The sequence below is a fragment of the Drosophila innubila genome (assembly GCF_004354385.1).
Source record: "Drosophila innubila isolate TH190305 chromosome 3L unlocalized genomic scaffold, UK_Dinn_1.0 0_D_3L, whole genome shotgun sequence".
Taxonomy (NCBI): Eukaryota; Metazoa; Arthropoda; class Insecta; order Diptera; family Drosophilidae; genus Drosophila; species Drosophila innubila.
The window spans coordinates 13,625,074-13,642,918 of NW_022995376.1; the positions used below are offsets into that span (position 1 = coordinate 13,625,074).

Genomic DNA, 17,845 nt, shown 5'->3' on the forward strand with positions numbered 1-17,845 from the left:
GAAACTCTGTAGAACTTTTGAACTACTTACAACGCTAATAACTAATTTACTTCTGAATTCAGTTGCGGCCCTCAAAGGCTTTAGCCAGAATTTGCCATGCCCATTCTTAGTCGCCTCTTACATGTCATTTGCAAAAGTCTTCGCTGTCACTGTGTCCCCAGCCTATGCTCAACTTTGCGCTTATTACTCTAAATTTCAAACTGACAAATAAACTGTGCGCTTTAAGGCCCAAAAGACACCCAAAGGATTCCATGGCGTCATAACAACAAAGCGCAAAATGAGACACGAAACATCCACACAACTCCAGTACCCCTCATCCTCATCCTCATCCGGGAAACCCCACTTGCACTTGGTGTCAACGTCTTGGGCGACGCTGACTTATCACTAGTCATATATAAACGTCAGTGTACTTTGACTCTAAGCAGGGCAGGGAAAGGGTGGGGCACAGTCCTGTCTGTTTGCAGACTTTTTGACAATTGCCACACAATTGTCTGGCGACGATGCCGGCATTCATCCACCAACTGTTTGCCCGTTGCGGGAGTCATAAAGGAAAAATTTAGCTTATTTGCTGTATAAATACTGACACCTCGACGGCTGTGCAGGGAAGAGGCTGTCAGCTTGTCAGGATGCCTCTGGATGCCTGAATGCCATGCAGACAGTCCTTGACTGCCATAAAAATACAGCCAGAGTGGTTGATAGTGCCTGCAGCAACTAAACAATTGCCATTACCCTGGCACTGACCCTGGCTCAGACAATTGGGTGTGGCAGAGTATAATATTGATAGACAGCCGTTGTAATCGAGGATTTGTCTCAGATTTCTACATAAACATAAGTTAGATATCATGCCAAATGTTGCACAATTGATTTCCTGACTCCAGTGGAAAGATACTTATTTAAATGACTAAAGAAAAACAGAGTATTTTTCTTGTACTGTTTATAAATAATAGTTCAAACTGTGACGCTGGACGACACAATGTTCAACTTCAAAGCATTTTCTGCATTCTCAAACTCAAACATTTAAATTAGTTTCATTGCCTGTCAAATGAACGTCATGAATGTGTGACACGAGTCGCTAATTACATATTAATTAGTTGGCTTTTAGTTCTGAATATCATTTAATCATCAATCATAGAGCAGGTCACAAAAATAACTACATACATATTATGATAGCAAAGAGTCAACTTCCCCTTCCAATCAATAAAGATATTCCAATTTCATGTTTCTAATTAAATTTGCATTAGTGGCAAAAAGAAACAATATCTATAGAATAAAATGCTTTCCAATAATATTATGCGACTTTTGCTCATTTCCCCATTACTCCATTTCCTGCCTAAGTAATTACAATTTCAATAATTTATTGCAAAATAAACATAGACGAATACAAAATGCATCGTGCAGAGAGGCAACTTAAAGATACAGATACAGATACTTACATAATCAACACAGATAGATATTTACTATTAAATGTGTAAGTGTGGGTGTATGTATGTATGTGTTATGCCTACTCCAATTTCAATCAATTTTTGCCAAACAAATGTTATTTGAGACATAGTAGATGAAGCCAACTGCGAAGCGTAAGACTCAATTTTCAATTAGACAGCACAGCTTTCCCATGGAAAATGCCCACAAAATAATTAATAACTTAAATATATTTGCACAGAATTTTAAGCTTTGCGAAGTTGTGTCAGCCGTCCGTCATAATCTGATTAAGAGTTTTCAAATATGAATTGGTTGCATTAGAAGCAGATTTCTCCAAGTAGATCTCAGATTACTTACTTACTTGCAGGCAGACAGACAGACAGCCAGACAGCCGGACAGCCAGACAGCGTCTATGTTTTTGGTAGTGTGCTAAGCTGTGAAAATTAATGGAGTATTTATTTGTTTGCTTAATGATTTATTAGCTGTAATTTTGTAATAAGTGGCTGGCAAACTTGAAAGCTTCGATTGCTGTAGCCACTTTAATGCAAGTAAGTAAGTAAGTAAATCTTTGCAGAAAACTATGATCCTTCAGATATCGAAAAAGTAAGGAATAAATCTGATATATAGATTGAAATAGATTTCTACATATACTCAAAACAAACCTATTCAATGCATCCACACAAATTAGTAGCTTCATCTCCTAATCTCCCAAATTAACTAGAGTTTTCTCAATTCCCCATGCTAGCATTTTCCACCTATGCAAATAATAGCATCTTCCCATAGTCCCTTAGTCCCGCTGTGTACGTTGTCGTCTGGACTGGAAGGAACTAATCCTCAGACGCTCATTAGCAACCATTAAATGTCAATTTACATGTCAATTGGCAAAAGTGCCCAGCCAAAAGGCAGCTGTAAAAATAAAAATAAAGCGAAAAGAACGAGTCGAAAGAAACGATGTGGAGCAGCTCATGAGTTTTGAGCTTTGTCAGCGACTTTGTTTTGTAATATCAACATGGTTTTTTCTCTGGTCTTTGTTGGCCATTTCTTGTATAATTTATAGACGCGACATTGCCGGGCTGGCTTTTGTACCTTTGGCTAACATTTAAAATACAATTACTTGTCTAGGGGGCACATTTCGAGCTGACTGCGCTTGAGGGTAAGTCCCAAAGATAAGCCAAAACATAACATGCAACAATTAGTGGTACCTCCACGTTGTCCTGGCTGCTGCTCTCTACTCTATGGCATGTTCGCCTGACAGACAAAAGTTGCCATGTGGTTAACTAATTTAATTTGGTATTCTTTTTTCTATTTTTGTTGGATTTTGTGCTGTCGCTGGTGCTTCTCGAGTATGAGCATCAAAGACAACGACACGTTAATGACTTCTTTTGCCTTGGCAACAGCCGAGGCATAAAATGAAATCTAAAAACTGCCATGCCAGGACACACACATGGCGCACATGACGACCAGAACAAGAACAAGAACAAGAACAAGAGGAGACCTGGGACACGAGCGACACTCAAAAGAGCCACTTAACTTGTCTATATGAGCCTAATGGCCTTTAATATTATTTTCACTGCTCTTGCTTTGCTTTTGCTTTGACTGAATGGAGCAAAAAAGGAATCACTGGAAAATTGTGTGCATTTTATGCCGTCGTCCTGTGCCATCGTCATTGTCCTGCGGCCGCCAGCACCTGTGCCTTGGTAATTGTAGAAAATTGCTGCAACGGCGACTAAACATTGTGCAAATCCTTTTTTTTTTTTCTTTGCCTTGCCTTGCCTATTCTACTCTGCTCAGCTCAGCTCGGCCTTGTCCTGTCGAGCGAATGTTGTTCTTCTCATTTTCCTCTGTGCATTTTCTTTTTCTACATTGTCTGCTTTTTGGCGCCGCAACTGTTAACAGCCAGTTGAACTATGCCATTTCATATGTACAATGGCGAGCGCCGCAAAGCATGCTGCACTATTTTTACTTCACCTTTAGTCCTTGTTACCTTTTGGGTGTGCACCACGTGCTTTACATTTTTATTAAGCTCGCCCCTTTTGAGTTTATATATATGTTCAAACCCTTTTGGCCCCACATCGTTACCTCTTGCCTTTTGGATCGCCCTTCTCTTATTCGGCGTTGTTTAGCATGCCAGTGGCGTTGTTTGGCTTATTGCACGTGCTTAGCCTCAGTTGGGCTGCTTGGGTTGAGTTGAGTAGAGTTGGGTTAAGTTCAGTTGGGCACAAATGCCATTAGGCTTACACACACACACACCCCTGCAAGACAATTGCCTGCAGGCCAGTTGAGTCTGCACGGCCGGCTAACGTGTCGTATTAGTTATTTTCTACTTCGATTGCTTTTGCCACTTTAACGCGACAACAGCACAGCAGCTGTCCTTTCAATCTCCCTTTCCTCTTTGTGTGTGTGTGCGCCAAGTGTTTTGGCAATAATTGAACGCTCAATTTTCGATATGAGACCCAATTGTGGTTGGGGTTGCAAATATGCGATAGGATTTTGTCTCTATTTACACTGTGCAGACCTTTTTGCTGAAACAAGGTGGTGTTGGTCTGCACTTATGCGCCAGAAACCCGTATTGGTATTAGATAATCAGTGTAATCAAGAACAGCAACTTAATTAACAACACAATCAAACGATTACATATTTATATTCCGAAAGATGCTTTAATAAAAGCTGGCACTTTAACATATAATTATTCCAAGAAAAACAGAAGGAGCAGATCGATGGAGTAAGGCTTCAAGTAAGATTAATTGTACGCAATCAACACAGCTTTCATGTACTTAAATGATTTCTGTATTGATTTCCACTCCCTATCTCTGAGTCTCTTTTCTCTTTTTCAAGAATCATTTCATATTTTAGTGTCGTTTGGATCATAAACACAACTTTAGCATCAATTTTACTCGTAAGCTTATTAACCCAAATTAAACTTACGACACGCTCCCTTACATTCCTTAGCTGATAATTAATTTTATTTTAAGCTATGAATCTTTGTTCTATCTATAAAAAAAATATATATATTTTTCCAAGTAGTGGCTAAAATCTTATTTACCTTTTAATGTCTATTTAAACTTGTAGCTCTGTTGTGCGTGATCAGTTTGTATGTATGTATGTCTCTATGTATGTGTGAGTGTGCGTGTGTACGTATTATGTTATATATATACTTAGCTAATTGTTATATTGTCATAAGACATTTTCCATTTTGTAAGTTGTAAGTTACATAAAACAAAAAAAAATGTGCGACAATTTTACTAAATATCACCCATTTTTATCTTCTTTTCTTTCCTTTTTATGTAACACTTGTTCGTGCTCTATATGAAAAAATATATATACTTACTTACGTATATATTAATAATTGAAATCAAAAAAAAAAAACATCAAAATTGGCAAAATTGGAAAACTGACAATTATTTTCGTTTATATCAAAATTTAATACTTTGCTTTTCAATTTAAATTTTGTAAAAACCGAACATTTTAATTCAACCCTCTCGCAACACGTAAAACCAACAAAAAAAATTATTATTACATTCCTTGGCAAATTTTAAATTGTTGCCAATGCTAAAATTTCAAAATTTTCCTAATATTCCCCACATTAATAAATGTTGTAATTGTATTTGCTCCTTTGGTGTCGAAATTCAAACCAACACCACTACCAAAAAAACAAAAATCAAAAACATAAAAATATATAACAAATTTCGTTTAATAAATGTTGTTGCTTTGTCTTATAATTTTTTTTTAAACTTAATTTCTGTATTTTTGAGCTCGTTAAAATCTTTCCAAAAATTATTATTAAAAAAACAAAAAACAAAACGAAATAAAATTAACAAAATTTTATTCAATGTGCCTGCTGCGTTCGTTACTTGTTACAAAAATCTGTTGCGTAATTTGTAACTCTGTTGCATTTACATCTTTATATATGTCACATATATACTATAACGCTCATATGGCCTGATTTTCGGTATTGTTTTATTTCCGTTTACGTTCTCTGGCAATATTCGGTAATATTCACTATATTATTTTGCACTATTGGCAATAATTCTAATGCTATGGCTTTTAAAATATGATTTTCACACATGCCACTCTTCCATTTTGCTGCCTCTTTTGATACAACAACAAACAAAAAATTAAAATGAAAAAAAAAATCAAATTAAAAACATTAAATTTAATTCGATACTCAAAACGAAAAACAACTGTTAAATTCACATCAAAAAAAAAAACGAAAAAACAACAGAGCATTTAGATCGCAAGCTGTTCGTTGGCATGCTCAGCAAACAACAAACCGAAGATGATGTTAGACAAATTTTTCATCCATTTGGCACTATAGAGGAGTGCACCATATTGCGGGGCCCGGACGGTGCTAGTAAAGGTGAGTACAATTCAGCAATCTGTTTACCTGTTATGTACTTATTTACCGACATATAAATATTATTTCGATATTACGTATACGTAACATGTTGAGCTCGATATCTGTTGTTTGCCAGTTTTCATTGTGTTGACGTGTTTTATATAGTTCTTAATATGTAGTGCTAAAATCATAACTTATGCTATTACTTTTCTTACAGTGTAATAACGTAAGTTGACTTTTTGGTTAATGAGGTTAATTTCAGATATAGTTTTTGGGATCTTAACTAAGGGGAATCGATTTTAAAACGGAGTTTTATTGTCATTTATTCTTAATGTATGTTGGTGGCACGTATCTAAAAAGGAGTTTAATTAATAATTCATTGTTTTTGGAGTCTCTTATGCTTCGGGGGTAACTGATAAGTATTTTTGGAGCCAGTGCAACTGTGCCCCATGCAACACAAAGTGCTCCATATTTAAGTAACTTGTTTTTGCTGTCAGCTTTGCTGGCTGTCAGAAGCGTTTATTTATGCAGGCAGCTTGATAAAGCCAGCAGAATTGCTGGCCGAGCAACATTTTAGCAGCTGTGCAACGAGCCAAATAATCATCACAAACATAACCATAACAATTACACAGCTTGCCACACAGTGTTGCCAGAATATCGTGGCATACACATACATACAAGCACATCTCTATACATTCGCAGATGTATAAAATAAAAATCGGGTAAACAGTTCAATTAAAGTTGTTTGCTTTTTGCACAGCGTTGTTCGCTTCACACGCTGCCCATTTGCATTTATGTGAATGTTTCTGTGTATTTGTGTGCATATTTTCACACATACATACAAACAGCAGAATAAACAACGAAGAAAGTACAAAACAAACAAAAATTGAGAAAAAAGTTGCGTTTGTTTTAATATGCAAGTAACTTTTTTAACAATAACATTTCATTTTATTATGTCAAAAGTTTTGGTTTTGCGTTTGCATATACACACAGCAAATGTCTGTGTGTGTGTGTGTGAGTGTATTTATTTTGCTTACATTTGCAACATTTGACTGCCGCTGTCGACGTCGCCTATTGTTGTATGTTAATGTTTGTTATTGTTGTTCTTTTGTTGCCGTTTATTGCTGCCATTTTGATATGCATGAAATGGCGAGAGTGGCACATATACGAGAGCGAACAGCTGGCCATTAGGGGGCGTGGCATTTAACAGCGATACTCCATAGTTCGTTTGTTTATTTTTCTGATATTTTTGTTATACTTTTTTATATGTTTTATGTTGCACATGGGCTCCATAGAAATAACAAAAAAGTTGAAATAGATTCTACAGATAAGACAAGGAAGTTATTTAAAGTCACATCAAAGTAAAGCCAAGGAAAGAATCATAATAAAAATATCAATGGAATTCTTGTAAAGTTCAACTATAATGAATCATTCTCTGGGAAATATATTTCTAATTCAATCTGCCAGTACGCAAAGTGTATTATCATGTAGCAAATTTTTAGGCGCTCATTCATTTGCTCGCTAATCCAATCATCATCCAATAGCTAAATCAAATTTCTGTCAAATTTTCCAAAGATGAACGCATAAATTTATGCAAAATCAAATACTTTACTTTTTTTTTGCTTTTCTTCAGCCTACATAAACTTGAAAAAACAGCAATAAGTAAAATTTGAAGTCGATTTTGATTCGTTTTTCGTTTTTCGTTTTTTTATTTATTATTATGAGACAAGAGAAAACTTGTCGATGTCGCCCTTCGACACAAGGAGAAGTTCAAAGCCGCGGAAACTGTCAGTTGATGTGGTCTTGTGGCCCGTGTGCTTGCGGCTGTTGTGGTCTGATGGGGTCTGATGTGGTCTGATGTGCTGTTGATGGCAATGCCAACATATCATTCTTCATTAAAATGCGCTTCAAAGTCAGTCAGTCCGTCTGGCAGTCAGTCCGTCTGGCGGGCAACCAAGTTTTTGGCGTAGTGACAGGGCGCTAGTCTTCTGTGTAAGTGCCAAAATCCATCAACGTCAATTTTTTCTCGCTGCTGCGAATTATATTCAAAGAAAATCGAGTCAAGCAATGTGGGTATGGTTGTTTGGGGGTGGTGGAAATGGTGGAAAATCAAATGTGTAAACGGCGCAAGCAAGTAATGAAGGCAAAAAGACGAGTTGACTGACTGACTGACAAACTGACGAACTGAAAATGTATGCAAATGATGATGCATGTGGCGGTAAATGTTGTGATGAGGTAACAGCAGTAGGAAAAAAGCTGTAGAGACTGTAGAATGAGTACAACAATAACAAAAATGGCTGGCATAGCCTTGAAGGTCTGAGAGACAGGCAACAGGAATAAGCGCAACCATCATGTTAAATTATGCAAATTCGATTTCAGTGAGTGAATGAAACGAAACGAAAGGAAACGAAACGAATGAAGCGGGTCGGTCGAGTCGAGTCGAGTCGACTGACTTTGAAACTTTTCCCCAACAAAACACAAAGCATGTGGTGACTTACTTGATGGGTTGACAGCAGAGGGTGAAGGGGACTGAGCCACACATGTGTTGGCAAATGCAAAAATTTTACAGCTTGTGACAAAAGCTCAGGCTCAGGCCCAGGACGTCAAACAGTCAGGCAGGCAGGCAGGCAGTCAGGCAGTCAGGCTGTGTGTGGTGACAGACTGCCAGTCAGACAGTCAGACAGTCTGGCAGACTGGCAGAGCGCCTGTGTTGGCTCATTTGATTAGAATATTCATGCATGCACTTCATTGTCATCAAGGCGAGATGCTGTCGTCCTTCCAGCCGCCACTTCCTGTCATCTCTGCAATCAACACAATTGCAGCCCATCATGAGGAGAGAGTCAACTCAGTCCCACAGTCAGTGGCATGCCACCTTCGAACCGATTCCACACTTGTCTGTTGCACTCTTTAGGCTCCTGCAACGATGGCGGTAATCAAACTTTCTATACATGAGCAACAACGGCCGTCAAGTGGCAAGTAGCAAGTGGCAAGTAGCAAGTGGCAAGGCTGCCAAGCATTTGCATAAGTAGCAGGCGCAGTTGCTGCTGCATTTCTGTGTGCAACACAACGACCAGCCGAGTCCTGTTGCTGGCAGACAGCTGGCATAAGTTGAAGTTTGGCAAGGCTTCGACTCGACACGAAACGTTGCCTGTTGCCTGATGTCCCGCTGCTTTGTTGCAGTCAGCATTGAGGTGGCTATTGAAGCATTAAGCCTAACCACTCGACGGTGTGCTGCTGTGGTGCTGTGGTGCGTACTGTCTGCCCCGCCATGCGCCTGTCATTAGGTAATTGCATCACACGCACTTACACGAATTGGCGTCAAGTGGCAAAGTGATGGGCGGACACTGATTGGCAAAGATGCTGCCCTAATTACGGACTCTTTAATCGAAATTATATAGAAGAGATATCGTTTAATTGAGTGTTGAGTTGTTTATTACAAGATGTAATGCACGCAATTAATAAAGCGATCGATAGACCAAAGTCTCATAATAAACAAATAAATACTTTTTTAAGCATGCTTCTGCTATAATCTTCTGATATTTTGAAAAACGATTGCTTATCGAATCTAGCATTCCATAATCATAAAAATCAACTACAAATGCGTTTTTTAAACTTACATTTCAAGCAATGAAAACTCCGAGTATAAATAACATTTATAAAAGAATTTATTATCTACATTTGTCGCAAAAATAAGCTATGTGTAGCATTTGAAATTTTGGAGAGCAACCTACAATGCATACATATGTATGTAAATTAAATTATAACGCTGTTCACATCAAAATTAATTTGAAATGTCTCGCTTTGTCAAATTAACTTTTAATTGGCACAAAATGCAGACTGAAGCAAGAGAAACAAGATATCCCCCCCTCCCGGAGAAGCATCTTTGTGCATCTGACACACAAAAACAAATTTCAATTAATACTCAGCTATGCACATATACACACACAGGCACTCATACAGTTGCCATCACATGCAGATGGCAATTGAAATGACAACAACAACAACAATAAAAGCAGCAGCCATAAAGTAGACTTGAATATCTCGTATATTGTCGCCGTAGTTTTGGTACCGTCGTCTATTATATCAAAAGCGCCGAAAACCCCATAAATGCCAATAATTAATGTGACATTTTCGGCGTAATTGAGGCAGTTATGCAGCACACACACACACAAACACACACACACATGGGCGTCTGTTTGTTTGTGTATGGGTTCTCAAAGCATTCCCCAAACTGGTATGGCATGCCAAGTGGCAACTGCTTGAATGCGTTGCAGTTACGCATGAGGCAAGCTAATTGAATTTTGCACATTGCCAGAGAGTCGAAAATGCGGTTCGTCGCTTGTGCAACAAACAGCTTTGTCAGCCAGTCTGACTCGGAGACAAACCAAAAGTATGCAGCATATGCATATTTTGAATCAGACTCTCTCCTTTCGCTCTCTCTCTCTCTCTCTTTGGTTGGACAGGTAAAGTCCAAAGCACATAAATTTATTGCTTGCGAAAAAAGTCAAGTAAGTAGGAGCGTAATTGCTGCGAGTGCTCTGTGCACAAAAATAAACTTTTTTAATACCTCCCAGCAGCAAACACTTTCTGCCAACTTTGCAATGACAGTTTAAGTTGTTTTTCGAGCTCCAATCTGTCCCCTCTGCCACTTTGTACCTAGCTCCATGCGCCAGTTACACTCTTGTGATCCACTTGTTGTTTGCCCAACAATTTTTACTGGCAGCGAGCGGCTTTGTGCTTTGTACTTGATAGGCACACCAGTAAAACACACTCAAACACACACACACACACAGGCACATGTATATGTGCACACAGATACTCACACGCATAAAGGTACAGCGTGAACTTGCGCTGTTGTCAACTCGCTCTCCTACATATCATCATTTCATTTCAATTTCAATTTATATGAGCAAAGTTTTATGAAGTGCATGTCATGCTGCCTGTCGTTATCTTTCTCTGTCTCTCTTTCAGTCCCTCTTGCTACATTTATTAAATTTCATTTCATTTTCATAGTGAAAATACCCAGTTCATGTTTATTTTACTCAGCACTCGACAACTGCACTAAAAGTTCTAACAAGTGCTGATTGAGTGCTGCAAAACTGTCAAACAAATCCATTAAATAAAATACAAAAAATTATACGAAACGAAATAAAATTGTTGTAAAACCCAAATTGAATTTAACGCTTATAACATGGGATTTAATTTTACATGAATAGTGCGAGATGAGTTTTGCATTTTATTTATAGTATTTTAAATAATGCTGATTGATTGTCACTCGCCTGACAGCGCAGCTGATAAATGTTTTAACATCGAAACTATAAATGGAATCTTTAGATAACGTTTAATATATTGACATGCAATTGCTGATTGTAAAAACACTGAGCCCAATTATCTTCCTTATTTCATTTTTAATTATTTTGTTGATTATTTTAAAGTGAATAAACAAATTTACAAAAAAGAATCAATAGTGAGGAATTATATTAAATTTTAAAAACAATTGAATTGCTTTTTCCGGCTATGGCAAGCTATTTCTATTTTGGTATTATGAAAACTGTAATTCGTGGCAGTTTATGCCTGAATTTTTCTTATAATATAACTTGAATTTCAAAATTAATTTTGATATGAATCCCAATTCACAATTATAGTTTGTCACGAAGTCTCTTAATATTTCAATAAATTTAGTCAATTATTAATAATTTTTAAAAGTATCGTTGCCTCAAGGCGGCACTTTACAATTTGTGGACATATAAAAAACACCCTCAGGCATCATAAAACAAGCTGTGTAATGTGCCTTAATTAAAACGAAACTCTCAAAGCATTTGCAAGGATATAAGGCCGAGGAGTGCAGTCAATACACAGCCACAAGAACTGCACATAACTATTTATTGTATGGCACTGGGAAATAAGGGAAAAGAATAACAAAAAATATTAAGAAAAATCATGGTAATAATAATAATGTAAGTTGTGGCATAAGCTCATAAGTGCCATTTAAGCCAGTCGCCCAGTTGTTGTTGCTGCTGTCAGGCCAAAAGTCCTGGCCTGACTGCAAAATGGCTCACAGTACACAGTCTGGAATTAAAGTACATATCAAAAGGCGCAACGCGAACTTTTGCCATATACCAGAAACCAAACCGAATCAGAAAACCCCGAAAACTTCGTCGTTCACAAGTTCTTTTGTGCTTGTACTTCTCTCTCTGTCTCTTACTCTTTCTTTCTCTGTCCCTCTCTGTGTGTATGTTTGAGCATTCGGCTCAGCTGTTTAATGCAGCTTAAATTTAATTGCAATGTAGTAAAAGTTTCACATATACAAAATAGAAGTCAGATCGCCCACAGTCGCAGTGCCAGGAACTAATAAATTTTTATCACACTCGACTGTGGCACAAGTGGTAGCCTTGACACAGGAATCACACGCCTTCCTGCTTAATGCTAATTAACATGCAACGCCGCCCGAAACTATGCAACACATTTCAAAGGTCAAAGCAATTAAACGTACACGCACAAACAACATCCAATTTGAGACGACAATAAGTGACAGACTCATAAAAGCCACAAAATGTCAAACTTATGCCATCCAAAAAGTAGCCATATAAATATGTTGAAAAAGTTAAGAAGGGGAAGTCTAGCTTAAGTGAAATCTGAATATTCTATACTCTAAACCGTAAAAATAAAAATATATTTCTATGACATAATTTGCGTAATAAGCAAATTATAAAAACAAACAGTTGAATAAAATGTATACATATATTTTCATTTTTGTTAATATAATAATTTTTCAGAAATTCCTACTTTGTATAAACAAATACAATGTTAATAATAGATCCAATAGTTTATACACAAATTAGTTAGAATATCTGTCTTTAATTCAAATTCAAATAAGATATTCCAATCGGGAGTTTCTTCTATTCATATTACACTTTATAAGTCCTGTCAAACATTTGACCAAATCTTCTACATATATAAGTAACACACTCTTTGAAGGTCTAAGTGGCCCTAGGAGCCCCAGCACGTAGTTGCCTCAATTTCGTTTCATTATGTGGCCAAGTGGCAGCAAGTGTGCTTTATTAACACATTTTCACCGTATGTATGTGTGAGTATATATGTTGGTGTATTATAGCAATACATGTACATAACTTTTTTAATACTAGTCATACTGGTTGGTTAGCTGGCAATGCTTTTGGCTTTAGTTGTAATAGTTTAATAAAGTAGTAAAGCTGCGGAAATTAGATTTGACCGCACACCGGCACAGGAGACCTCAGCCCAGACATTCTCCTGTGAAAACAGAAGTCTGTGGGTCCAGCTTATTTCCGCCGCAGACAAACTTTCAACAGAGAGAAAAACAAAAAAAAAGCGAAAATTATACGAGGGTTTCTCTCTTGTTTTGAGGTTTTTGCCAGCCTTGTCAATAAAAATGTCCAAAAAGTTTGTGGCCTAAGCATTAAGTAAATCTGCAAGCCGAGGCAGAGAGTTGAAAAGGGTTGCCCAAACTAGTACATATAAATAGTGATATTCCTCTATAGTCCGGCCTTCACTGTAGACTGTTGTTTATTAAAGAAACCGGTCTGGGGTTCGGGTTTGTGTTGTCTAACATATTATTTGGCTAAATTTAATTAACTTACTTGAGCGCATTTCCTTTAGCCGTTTTGCGTTGGCATTAATAAAAGATTACTGCGTGCCTTATCAGCCATGAAGTATGCCACTTTAGATATTTGTTACAGTCAGGGAGGATTATTGAAAAATTAATGCAATAAGCGCCAGAGCAACCCAGGGAAAAACTTCTACTCCCAGCTCTGTGTGAAGCTATATGTGAGAGCGGAATTGAGCGCAATTAAGTGAAAGTGAAATTGACAGCCTTGCCTGACTATAATGGATATTGATGTGCACGCACACATACACACACACACACACTCATACATACACGTTTGCTGCAAATTGTGTTTATAAACAGCTGGCGCCTGAAGGTAGGCTTTAATTTTTGTTTCTTATTTTTAATAAACGCCCTGACGGTCGGGCCTTATTAAATGTCAGAGCATGGCAAGAAAAGAAAGCCCTGCCACCTGTCAGCAGCACATATTTTGTTATTATCAGTTAGGCAGCCCAAGTGTATGGCACATACATATTCTGCAGCTCATTTTCTAGCTCATTGCCAGCCTTGGCCCGGCTCGGCTAGGACCGGGGTAAGACATGCGCTAAATTAATTTATTCCACTTTTGTTGTTAGACAATATCCTTTTGACTTGCGCGTAACGGGATACGAGACAACAAGCAGCGAACAGCTAACAGCTAACAGCAAAGCAGCAGCCGTCGCGCAGGCAGGCATTTAATGAAAATGAAAACGTCTAAAGGCATCAGCAGCCTGTGCTGCTATCCTTTTTCAAAGCCAACAAGCGCAAAGTGTAATAAAATAATATAAAACCAACAGGCTGTGGGTAGAGCTTAGCTGCGTCAAGTGTCGACAGAAAACTTGGTTGCCAGGATTTTGCCATAAAGCAAATATATATACTCTCTGATAAATAAAGCATACTCTCAAGCGGCAAAAAAACATGCCGCCTTCACAAATAAATATAAATAAATTACACAAAATAAAATGCTCCTATTCATTTATGGTTACTTAGAATATTTGAAAATCTTAAAAATGTATATCTCAACTATAACTAATTATTATTTTTTTTGTGTCTTTCTAGGTAAGTGCACAAGGCTTCATCCTTACAACGAGACACGTGCCCCACGTGCCGGTAAGCAGTTGTCTTGCAATATTGGTGTAACAAAATATTTTAAGTTGTACGCTAAATATGGAAATTATGGTAATCAATTCATTAAAGAAAGTTTCTAGTGTCGCCTGATCAATAATTTATAACAAAGAGTTCTATCTTTAACACAGAGTATTCCTTTAAGGGAAGTCAAACATAACATATAAACTGCAATGTAAAAAATACAGAACATTAAGGGAAGTTGAACTCAGTTACATATGTTATTTATTGACCATAGACCCCTATCAATATACGAAAATAACCCTTTCAGATCCCAAAGCGACTACACCACAAAAGCCACAGAAAAAAGGATCCACGCAAAACCATATTGACAGCCAACAATGCATATTAATGTGAATAAGCAGGACAAGTTTCCATAATAGCTTCCACAGACACACACACACAGATACTGACACCCTCGCATGCACACACTGAGATACACACTTGATGTGCTCTGCTGTAGGCCTATGTTTTTTGCATAATATAATGACTGGAGTCGACTCAAAGAGTTCGCATCGCTGGCCACTGGATATGCAATTTCAATAAATAATATGCTGATTGCCATGCCCAAAAAAGTATGCTATGGAAATTTCACACATGAGTGTGCAGAAACATGATTATGAGACGATGACTTCGAAGTTGCGACCGACCGACAAAATGCATTTCCCTCAAATGTCTCTCAAAAATTCATATTCATCAGCATAAGATGAAAATTGGCCCATCTAAAGTGGTTCGAGCAACCGTTTCTGTCTCTGTTTCTGTTTCTGGGCACTCAATCAAAAATCACATTTCCGTGTTGGTCGGCACCAAAAAAAATTGTGTGTGGCAGGACGATAGACTGGGCCAATCGACAGTTGCCAGTCGCTTGCGAAGCAAATGTAATTAAAATTCGATATACTTGTTTTCCCCAAAATGCCCACAGAGACTGAGATGACAGAGAGACGTTAGGGTGTGAGAGAAAGAGAAAGAGAGCAGCCCAAAGCTAAAAGCAGAGTCGAGGCCTCTGTCGAGCCATACAAACAGCCTAACAGCATCCACAACCACAACTCACTCACACAGACTCGCATGTGTGTGGAAATTGCATACATCATCATCATCTATCGGCAACAATATTTTCCAGAATTTAAACTTCAATTTAAATTTTTGGTCAGATTTGCACGTACTCAACGCTTCGTGTGTTTTTGTAATTACATGGCCATACGCAGCACACACACACACTTACACACACATGCACATTTCATGCAAATTGATGTTGCTTTTAGCACACACGAAGGGGAACCTGGTCATATGGCTCAGAAAAATAGCTGCTACTGGCGCATTTTGCTTGTTGTCTGTGCTACTTTACAGCTGCCCAACAATGAAGATTTATAAATGCAACACACCCCCACGCCCCCTACTGTCACGCCCCCAGGACACCATCTGGCAAATCTGCAACTGTCTGTCTGTCTGTCTGTCTGTCTGTCTGTCCTCTTAGCCTTTTGTCAAGTACTCTGTATGCCATAATAGCCATAAATTAGGGTAGAGCTACGATTTGGCAACAACAATAGAAAAAGAACACTTTTATACGTACATATATGAAGGAAGAGGTCATTGCTCATTGGATGATGATTGGAATCAGCCATTGAACATAGAGTTAAATATGTCGAGGTCATTTCAGTATTAAAATTAAAGCCCATGTACTTATATTAATGAGACCACCGAGACTATAATTGTATTATAGCTATTATTTTATCAAAGAAACCATTTTTTAAATTATATTTAAAATCATTTTAATAGATACTTAACTGAGAGACAATTTAGATAACTTTATACGTTTTGAAAATGAGATATTAAGATAACAACTTTAAGTTCAGAGATAACCATCATTGAAACTCACTGAGATCGTGTTTGAAATCAACTACTTAATATTCTTTTTCTTTGTTTTAAGTTTGATCTTATTTGAAACATACAAATACAGTCAGATGCGTCAGAACATTTTTTAGAAACAAATAAGCACAATATGGTTTTCACTTCTAACTTTTTAAAACATAAAGTTCATTTGATGGCTAGTAGTAACATATCCGATACTGAAAATAAATTTAACGCAAAAATAATAATGAACAAACAAAGAAAAACTTATATGAAATTGCAATGCAAAAAGTTGGTATGTCAAATTTTAATTTAATACAGTTTATGCCATTGCTGCCAACTTCAGTGGATATATTATACAAAAAATGTTGCAGATTTACTGTTTCATAATTTTTGAGTTGCTGCTGATGTTGCTGTGGCTGTGGCTGCTGCAATTTGTTGATTTATTGTATAACTTATGCCAATCACATAACGAAATATTTTTGCTTTTGCTCAAATTAAATAAGCGCCACAGAGCAGCAAAAACAACAACAACGACAACAACAACGACAACATCAACTATAGAATCGCACACTCGAGCGCATAGCGTAACAAAATTCAATATCGCTTTTAATTGCATGTTGCCCAGGCAACGTCAGCAGCAACAGCAACAGCAACAGCAACAAAAACCATAACAACTACAACAATTGACAGACATTTTAAGCCCTGTTGCAAGCTGAGCTGTTGAGTTGAGGCTGAGGTTTCAGCATGGGATAGAGTAGAGGATGGAGCGGGATTTGGAATGGATGGGTTTGTTAGCTGGTTGGGAGGCCACTTATATAAGCTACAGAGAGACTGTTGGGGCCAACCTGTAATTTAGCAAAATGTTATGTAAACTTTAAATCGAGTTATGCATTTTAATTGGTTGTTGTACAATTTGCAAGCGGCACGTTTTGTTTGCCACATCCACAGGACACGAGCGAAGCGCATATTATGCATATGGATTCATGGATCCATGTATAGAAATATGACTACCACGTTTCAATGCTGAACAACAACAACAATCACAGCAGCAACAGCAACAGCAACAACAACAATAGCAACAACAATGTTATTGCAATGCTTCACATTTTTGCGTAATGCAATTGAAATGTTTTTGAGTTTTACCAAAAATATTCTGTTCGGTTTAAAGGTTTACGCAATAAATATGCTTTTATTGGCTTATTGAATTAAGTCTAAATTCATTTGAAAATGCTTAGATAAGTCGAAGAATAAAGGAAGATCTATTAATACAAATACCATATATACAATCAAACAACGTTAAGAAAAAATTGTAATGAAAGTTTGATCTTAAAATCAAGATAAAAAATCAAATCAAAACTGCTTTTTATCAAGTAATTATATTTATCAGAGTTGTCTCTTTTCCTTCAATGCACTTTGGTTACTTCTTTTGCTTTAAACGAATTGAATGACTTCCTTTATTCAACATTGCTTTGAAAACGTCTTTAAGCCAGATA

At 37.3% G+C, this 17,845-nt stretch overlaps 1 protein-coding gene across 9 annotated transcripts in view; it reads left to right on the forward strand.

Annotated features, from left to right (window-relative positions):
- The window catches only part of LOC117789091 (CUGBP Elav-like family member 4), a 155,593-nt gene that overhangs the window by 73,637 nt on the left and 64,111 nt on the right, over positions 1-17,845 (forward strand). For 7 of the 9 annotated variants that reach the window (XM_034628123.1, XM_034628129.1, XM_034628122.1 and 4 more), the window contains one exon: positions 5,642-5,776. The exons of the other annotated variants lie outside the window; for them this stretch is intronic. In XM_034628123.1, the coding sequence (XP_034484014.1) occupies positions 5,642-5,776 (135 nt within the window). The remainder of the gene's footprint in view (positions 1-5,641; positions 5,777-17,845) is intronic. 9 annotated transcript variants of the gene reach the window in all.